Genomic DNA, 8,951 nt, shown 5'->3' with positions numbered 1-8,951 from the left:
GCTTTCCAAATTTGGCTGGCGGCCTTCACAAACATCTGAAGGAGGCCTCCTGCGTTGTATTCCACGTGGAATAAAATAGGGAATTAGAAGCCGAATATTCTTTGGGAAGGCCGACAGCTAGTGTGAATAGTTAAGGAAAAATGATCGGTTATTATTATTATTATTTTTTGTAATTCTCCAACCTAATCTGCTTGCTGAAAACGAGAGAATTGTAATTTGCGAGAATGGGATGCAGCGATACACGTCCAGATTTGAGTAATCCATACCTCCTTGCTAGTTTTAACTTAACTTGGGCGTTTTCAAATTAAACCTCGTCTCGATTGACTGACGGAAATCAAGCTTGGCTTTTAAAATGAAGAGGTAGAAGATGGGGTGGCTGGTATTATTGTTATTATTTTTGAGGTTTTTCGGTCATCAGCCTTTTTGTAATTATTCCAAGATATTTTTTTTTTTAAATTTTGGAAAAAGCCTGGAATATATATGATATTAGGTAAAGAGTATTTTGACACATTTCTTTGCTAAAGGGTTGTTTTGTTTTGTTTTGTTTTTAAAGTTTGCTTCATAGCAAACTTTCCAAGATTGCAACTAGATTGAACTGGCAGACAACTTTATGGGGCTTTCGCCCAAGCTTTTATTAATTTTCTACGGAGAGAAATCTTAAAACAGCCTGCATGTAAAAGCATTTTTCGGTGTGATATAGCTACGGACAGTTTTTATTAAGTGACTTTTTAAATTCCAAAAAAAAAAAAAAAGTTTATTAAAAAAACGAAGACCTTGTCCCGTTCTTGGATTCAGCCGTCTTTATAAAACAAATGTAAAAAGCTTATGTATTATGGTTTCTCTCCGCCCTGCTCTCTTTAAAATGCGTTATCATTTAATCTTGTGGCATATATTGTATTTTAGCTGTCTCAATAAAAACAGCCCTTTGCACTATTGTTACACACATTTATCTTGAGAGATAAATAGCTATTGACTAGTCAGTATTTGCATCTTATTTGGCTTAATATACTCAAATATTCTGTGCCACTTAAGTCCATTTCTCCTTTACAACACCATAATTTTTTTTAAGGGAAGGGGCTGTGGGCTCTTTGTGGGCTAGGAAATTCTGCTTCCTTTTAAAATGGTCTTTTTTCCCAGCTTGATGACAAGGAGCATGGGGGTTCGCAGGGGTTCAGGAGCTAAGATTCTGATTTATGATCTCTTCATCTCAAAATTTGCCTCTCAAGCTCTATCCAGCTTAAGCTGCATTCAACTCGGAAGTTGGCAATACAGGAAGACAAGACGGACATGTAAACTTTGGGGATGGTTGTTGAATCTGCTAATCGAGGTTTGCCAAGTGGCTGCCACCGCAGTGCTTCAGAGGTGCTGACGGAAGCGTGACTGAATTTTAAAAGCAGCCAAGTCTGTAAAATTGAATGCAAAAGCATCGTACGTGTTTTTAACGAGACTGGCATCCCACAATAACTACATTATACAGCCCTTCCGGATTTGAAACGTTTTAAAAATCAGTTCCACCATAAGTGGGGTAATGCAGTTGCGTGTGTCAGATATGTTGTGTGTGGAGGGGTGTCGGAGATTGCTATTCATCCCGAAGGTATGCTTAAAATAAAAATCGCAGAATTCAAAATTCACTAGGATGGCTAAAAGTCTTGAAACTGCTTTCGAGACGGCCCTCCTTCCTGACCTCAAACCTCTCCGACAAAAACTGGATAAGCAGCAGTTTGTTTTAAACCGATGTAGGCTTGTCTCTTCTTGTAGAGGCAGGGAAAGTCAAAAATGTTTTGGCTTCCATTTGATCACAGCCCTTTATTGTCAAAATAACATCTCGCGCTCGTTCAAAGGTTGCATTTTCGTTGGGCTCTTCGACGCTTTGCAATCCGACTGGCATCCATTTACCGGAAGTGTCGAAGGTAAATAAGCTTCTGGGGATTAAATTTCTCTCTACACAGAGGACACTCAGCCTGTGGGAGGGGAAAAAAAAATTAGGAAATGTAAACTCTTCAAATTGCTTTAAAAACCACCCGTCTTTAAGGCAGCCTCCTCGCATCAAAGAATTCACTTTTTTTTGACATGATTTAACGTATAATAAACCACGTTTCAAGCGTAATAAATTATAAAACTGGTCTTGCAGCCGATTAGCAATGGCTGCTCAGACTGACGGATAAACTTTGCAAGTTTTAGCTCTAGAGTTCGGTGATCAAAACACTCTGCATGTAAAAAATACCACCTATCAAATTATTTTCCCTAAAGGTAAAGGTTCCCCTCGCACGTATGTGCTAGTCGTTCCCGACTCTAGGGGGCGGTGCTCATCTCCGTTTCAAAGCCGAAGAGCCAGCGCTGTCCGAAGACGTCTCCGTGGTCATGTGGCCGGCATGACTCAACGCCAAAGGCGCACGGAACGCTGTTACCTTCCCACCAAAGGTGGTCCCTATTTTTCTACTCGCATTTCTTTTTACGTGCTTTCGAACTGCTAGGTTGGCAGAAGCCGGGACAAGTCACGGGAGCTCACCCCGTTACGCGGCACTAGGGATTCGAACCGCTGAACTGCCGACCTTTCAGTCGACAAGCTCAGCGTCTTAGTCACTCAGCATCTCTCCAAGGAGAAAGAATCCTAACACCCTGTATATATACATTGCTGTAGAAATTTACAACAGTAAGAAAACGTCTCGTTGCAAACTTTGGGCAAAGTTTGAGAGAGGCCAACACATACCTTGGTGTTACACCACGCAGTGATGCATGCCCAGCAGAAGAGGTGCCCGCACGGTGTGGCTGTGGCATGTTGGCGTTCTTCTAAGCACAGGGAGCAACGCGAATTGCGGCCAAGAATCTTCTCTTCGGGTTGGCTTCTGAAAGGAATGACATTAGACACAGTTGCTCTTCTGCGGCGAGAAAGGCGATTCCAAAAGAAGAGAATAAACACAGTTGGAAGGGACCTTGGAGGTCTTCTAGTCTAACCCCCTGCTTAGGCAGGAAACCCTACACCCCTTCAGACAAATGGTTAACCAACATCTTAAAAACTTCCAGTGTTGGAGCATCCACAACTTCTGGAGGCAAGTTGTTCCACTGATTAAAGAAAAATTGATCTCTGCAAAATATAAGTTTTAGGAAACTGCGAATCTCCCTCCAGGCAGAATCTACAAATATGATCATCTATAAATATGGCCATTTCCTTGATCTACTTTTTCTTTCAATAGGTGCTTTGCTCATGTATTTTTATACTTTAAAACTCAATATTCCATAGGCCAAAAGTCCAGATTGTTCCCCAAAATAAAAACCTTTTGGAATAATACATTTTAAAGTACAATACCTTACAAACCTGTATTTCTGGGATGTATTTTTTTAGTCATTTTTAACGTTCTTAATACCACCTAACTCCCTGGTGGGAGTTAGTTCCTTTTAAAAGCTACCGTAGCTTAGTTAGCTCATTTTAAAAGCTACCGTAAATTTCAAAGGCCGCTGAGGTGCTACTTGTTGATATCAATTCTCTTTCCCTGTAAATAAAAGAAAATCCAGACTTTATACATCTGATAGGAGGGGTTACGGTGTAGTTTCCATTCTTTTTGGGCCCTCTGGCGATGTCGGAGGTTGTACGCGTAGATGCCAAGGGTCAGCCCCAGATGCAGGAATGAAACGATGCCAAGGAGCTTGTAAGTCGACCGAATGCTTTGATTGTCTTCGGTGAAACCCACAGAACGTAACTGGAGAAAAGAAGAATCAAGCCATCAACGGAAGGTAAATTAATGCTTCAAGAAGGATTTTTGTCACAGAAGGAGCTCTGTTCAAATGTTTCCGCGTGTGAGAAAGACTACGCTTTTTAAGATTATAATATGCTGCCTGCAAATAGATTAATGCTTTGAGGCATTAGCGTTCATCTTGTGGAAAGTCTCCCAATCAAGCAATTTTTTATTTTTTATTTATTAGAGTTTTATCCCTTTATCATTTTTTAAATAGGCAGCGAACATACCTAATATTACTTTGTATAAATATACAACTTTGTATAAATATACAAAAGTATGAAGGCTATTGCTTAACGCATTGTAAGCCGCCCTGAGTCTCCGGAGAAGGGCGGCATATAAATCAAATTAAATCAAATTAAAAATATTAGGGAGGGGTGCGGTGACCTAGAGGTGGAGCTCTCGCCTCACAACCGGGAGGCTGTGAGTTCGATCCTCGGTAGAGGCAGATATTTCTCTCTCTGGGCACACTTGAGAATATATCTGCTGAACAAAACTCCGCATTGGCGACAGGAAGGGCATCCGGACATTAAAACTCTCTGATACTCTGTTTCCCCCAAAATAAGACATTATCCCCTGATAATAAGCCCAATCGGGCTTTTGAGCGCATGGCAATAAGGCCAAGCGCTTATTTTAGGGTTCAAAAAAAATATAAGTCAGGGTCTTATTTTCGGGGACACACGGTAGCTCCATTCAGTTGGCCAGACTCTACCCCGCAAGGGATTATGGGGTGGTTAAAAGACGATGAAACATACCTAGTACTCCTCCGTTCTCCTCTTTTCCCTACAACAGCCACCCTTGTGAGGTGGGCTGAGGCAAAAGAGGCTCTTCTCAAAGTTACCTAGCTGGCTCTCATCTGTAAAACGGGACTAGAATTCACAGTCTCCTAGTTTCAAGACCAGCAAGCATCTTAACCACTACACCAAGGGTCGGCAACCCGTGGCTCTGGAGCCGCATGTGGCTCTTTCATCCCTCTGCTGCGGCTCCGTTACTGGTTGGCGCCACAATTTTGAGAGGAGCTTCCGGCTGGTGGAAGGGGAAATATGGCATGCCAGGAGGAGACTATATGGCAAGGGGTGGGTTTTCCAGTCGGCTCCACAATTGATAGGGCTTTTGGTTAGGACAGGTAGAGGAAAAGACACCGCACTAAGAGGAGACTCTATGGTGGGGGAACCGGATTTCCGGTCGGCTCCGGAATTGAAAGGGGGGCTTCCAGTTAGGACTTTTGTGGCTTTGAGGGTTTGAGGTTGCCGACCCCTGCACTACACCAAACTGGCTCTCTAAGTCATCCCTCGATAATTTTTATGCCAGAAGTGATTTAGGAGCTTTTCCGGTGAAAAGGAAGCAAATAACGTATTTCAAGTTAAGTACTGGAATACGTATCATCCCCATTTTTTCCCCCCCAACATTCCAGAAAAAAAAAAAAAACCACCACCACGATGGCATCATTGACTTAAATTGATTAAGCCTCCTTCTCTACATCCGCGATGGTGCCCAATTTAGAAACAGGAGCACGTGGGAACCGACTCACGTATGTGATCCCCGTCGTCCGTTTAGAGAAATGGTAGAAGATGCCGTTCATATAAAAGACAGCTAAATGGAACCTCCGGAGAAACGGGATGCTTTGCTTGACGAGACGGACAGCCCGAGCGAGAAACGATCTCTGCCACTCGGTTAATCGTCTGACCCGTTTCTGCAACCAGCTTCGGAATAGCGCCCGGCTTTGCGACGCGCTTAAAGTTCGGCGGTGCGGAATCTGTAACCCGCTGGAGACCGCCTCGAGCTCCTGCTCGAGCGTGGTCAGTCCCTTGTCTAACAAGTAAGGCAAGACACTGTGCAGAGCGATCAAAAGGGCCCGGCGTCTTAACGAAGGGACCTTCCTCTTTGATGGGTCTACTTGGATCACGTTGACGTATTCTTCACCAAGGGTTTGATAACCTGAAAAGGGGGAAAAAAGGCAATCAACGACAGAAACTCTGAAGAGATAATTACAAACGCAGCTTTAGAATGGAATAGAATAGGAAAGGATAGAATGCAGAATGGAATAGAATAGGATTAGAGTAGAATAAGGGATAGAACGAAATAGAAATAGAAGGGAATAAGAATAAGAATAGAATAAGAATAGAATAGAATAGAATAGAATAGAATAGAATAGAATAGAATAGAATAGAATAGAAGCAATCAAGAACGAAGAAGGAATAGATATAAATGAAACAAGAAGGAATTAGGTGTATTTATGACATATGGTTGGACAGTCATCTATTTCAGCTGCTTTAGTCTCAGATTCCTGTGCCAAGCACAGGGTCAGACTTGACGGGATTCCTCTAATTTTCAGTAAACTTGAAACGATCAGAAATTTAGCAAAAATTTAGGTAGAAATCATTACCTGAAAGGGTAGTAAGGGTGAAATAGGCAACGTCAGCGAGGAGTTCGATCTCTTTCTGCCATTCCAGCCAAATTTTAGCACCTAAGGAGCCAGAATACATGGAATTACATGACAAGAAAAAAGCAACACTGTTCCATTCTATATATGTGTGTGTGTATGTGTGTGTGTGTGTGTGTATGTATATATGTATATATGTGTGTGTGTGTATGTGTATATATATATATATATATATGTATATATGTATATATATATTTGCTGATAAAGAAATAAAGGGAGACTACTATAGATCTATTTCAAGCTATTTAGCTCTCATCAGCTAGCAAGAACATGCTGGCTGCCAGAAAGAAAAAAGCCCAGAATCGAGTGGATGTGATTCTACTGAGCTAGGGCTGCAGAAAAACCTTGGTTACGTAGGAAAAACCTGACTAGAGGAAAAACACACACACACACACATATATATATGTATGTATATGTATATATATATATTTTAGTATTTAGTATATATATAGTATATAGTGTGTATATATATATATATATATATATATTTATATATACACACACACACACATACATATATATATCTCAAACTATCCTAAAAATACGAGTTCCAGGTGTAGCTATAAAAGAAGAGACAGACATCATGATCTCCGGAACTAATCCAAAATATATTATCCGAAAATAATATATTTTAAGTTCCGGAGATCGCAATGTATGTGTGTATATATATATATATATATACATATATACAGAGACAGACATCGCAATCTCCGGAACTTAAAATATATATTATTTTCAGATAATATATTTTGGATTAGTATACACACACACACACACACTATACAACTTTTTATATGTTGGCTAATAACAGGTGAATAATATAAGTAAAATATGGAGTCGAAATAATCACAACAATAATAATAACGCCAGTTTGGTCTAGTGGTTAACTGGAAAATGCGAGGCTGTGAGTTCTAGTCCTGCCTTAGGCATGAAAGCCAGATTTTGGGTCAGTCACACACTCTCAGCCCAGCCCACCTCACAGGGTTGTTGTTGTGGGTAAAAAAAGAGAGAGAGAGAGAGAGAGAGAGAAAGAAGGAAGGTGTATTGAATATGTTGAGTTACTTATAAAAATAAAATAATAATTTTGTATTTTGGGGTGTTTATTATTTATTTATTTATTTATTTATTATATTTATATATTTATTTATTTATTATATTTATATATTTATTATAATTGATGAAATGACAAAATCTGAAACTCTGAAAAGGGTCTTTGCTTTGTTCTTTCTCTCACACAAAATCTCTCCGGGATTTTGTTTCCTAGGCCCACCTGGCTTATCAATAGGTATCAATATTGTATTTATTTCAATAAATTCATTTTAAATTCGAATTTTAAGGCAAAAAGCCCCGAAAACGGCTCTGGGGAGGGGGGGGAGAGAGAAGGCGGAGGCGCCTCACCCGCTAGGCCGGAGAAGACGGAGCCGGCCCTGCTTTTCAGCGCTCCCCGGTAGAGCTCGTCCTTCTGGGCCGAGCGGACAAGGCGAGCCGGCCCGGCTTCCAACGGCATCGCGAAAAGAAAAAAACAGCGCGACGCTTCTTCCTATCTGTCATCGTCGCTGAGTTTAGACGTCATCTGCTGTCGCCGCGGCGCGGCCTTTGACGTCATCAGATTATTATTTTCCCCCTTTATAGAGTAACGAAAGTGGAGAGGTGTTCAGAAATGCGACTTTCCGGGATTAAGAGTCAATTTCATTCAACGTCGTTTTTAGCGTTGTTTTTAATGCAGATCAATTGCAATCTGTCTATTAGGGAATTAATTGGCTAATTGTGCCCCATTAAACCGGTGTCGACTTTTCCCGACATTCCGAAAGAGATCCTCTAAATTCGAATAATTGGGTCTCGTGTTCTAACCAGTTCAACCATTCATATAATACATATGAATATGATGAATTATATAATATAATACATATTATATAATACCTATAAATCCTCATAATGTGCAAGTCAGTATACTATTCCCAGCGCGAAAACTCTGCGACCAAAAAAAAATATATTCTTCAAGTGAATTCGGAACATAATTATATAAACTGTTCTATCTATAGAGTTATCTATCTATATTTCGTAAATCTATGATGCTAGATGACGTAATCAGAACGCGCAGCCGGCGCTCTTTTCTTAATTCACCAAACGAGTCACCTAATCGCCATGGTGACCACATACGCGCCTGCGCACTCGCACGTTCGCTTCATCGCCATGGCAACCTGAAAAATTCCCGCCAATTTGAAGGTGTACCCGAGGCGGAGAAGGCCCCACGTTGGCCAAAATGTGAACGAAATGAAATTAAAAAGGGAGGGAAATTTAAGTGCAACAAGGTGATGAAGTTTCACCAATACTGCAGAAATAAGGGCTGTCCTTTTCCCGCCAAACTTTTATTTATTTGAAGTGTTTTAATTTGAGTGTATATTCATTTGGGGGCCTCCAAAAAAAAATGGCTGCCGAATGGGGGAGAGGGGGGCCCTGCCATTTTAACCCCTGTTTTGGGTAACTAGCAAGAAGCAGGTTGAAGCAGAAGGCCTTGTGTCTCCTTTCCCTGGAGCTGGTCTTGTGGAAGGCTTTAAACTGGGTTTAAACCAGCTAATCCTGGTTAGTTGGAATGTAGGTTTGTTGAACGTTGCTTATCTGGGCTTTCGAGGCCTGGGAAGCCAGCAAAATGGGATTAGTTGAGTCAGTTTGAGAGCCAGTTTGATGTAGGGGCTAAAAAAAATGTTGGTTTAGGAGCAGGGAGTCTTGGGTTCGAGTTCAGTCTCCTCCATGGAAGGTCATAAAAAAAGAGA

At 41.0% G+C, this 8,951-nt stretch overlaps 1 protein-coding gene across 1 annotated transcript; it reads right to left on the bottom strand.

Annotated features, from left to right (window-relative positions):
• Positions 1 to 607: 607 nt before the first annotated feature.
• PEX10 (peroxisomal biogenesis factor 10) lies at positions 608 to 7,723 on the bottom strand. Its single transcript, XM_070956034.1, has 6 exons — positions 7,576 to 7,723; positions 6,121 to 6,201; positions 5,266 to 5,672; positions 3,523 to 3,698; positions 2,711 to 2,846; positions 608 to 1,961 (listed from the first exon to the last, which is right to left on the bottom strand). The coding sequence occupies exons 1-6, from the start codon at positions 7,682 to 7,684 to the stop codon at positions 1,893 to 1,895; spliced, it is 978 nt and encodes a 325-aa protein (XP_070812135.1). The 5' UTR covers positions 7,685 to 7,723; the 3' UTR covers positions 608 to 1,892.
• Positions 7,724 to 8,951: the final 1,228 nt, after the last annotated feature.

The sequence above is a fragment of the Pituophis catenifer genome, unplaced genomic scaffold (assembly GCF_029215685.1).
Source record: "Pituophis catenifer annectens isolate HBS135680 unplaced genomic scaffold, rPitCat1.0.hap2 SCAF_18, whole genome shotgun sequence".
NCBI lineage: Eukaryota > Metazoa > Chordata > Lepidosauria > Squamata > Colubridae > Pituophis > Pituophis catenifer.
This window is presented reverse-complemented; position numbering and strand designations above follow the sequence as displayed.

Coding starts and splice junctions, on each gene's coding strand:
- PEX10 (XM_070956034.1), bottom strand. CDS start 7,684: ATGCCGTTGGAAGCCGGGCCGGCTCGCCTTGTCCGCTCGGCCCAGAAG. Junction 5,673..6,120: donor CACCCTTACTACCCTTTCAG/GTAATGATTTCT, acceptor CCCCCTTTTCAG/GTTATCAAACCCTTGGTGAA. Junction 2,847..3,522: donor CGTAACCCCTCCTATCAGAT/GTATAAAGTCTG, acceptor CATTCCTTTCAG/AAGCCAACCCGAAGAGAAGA.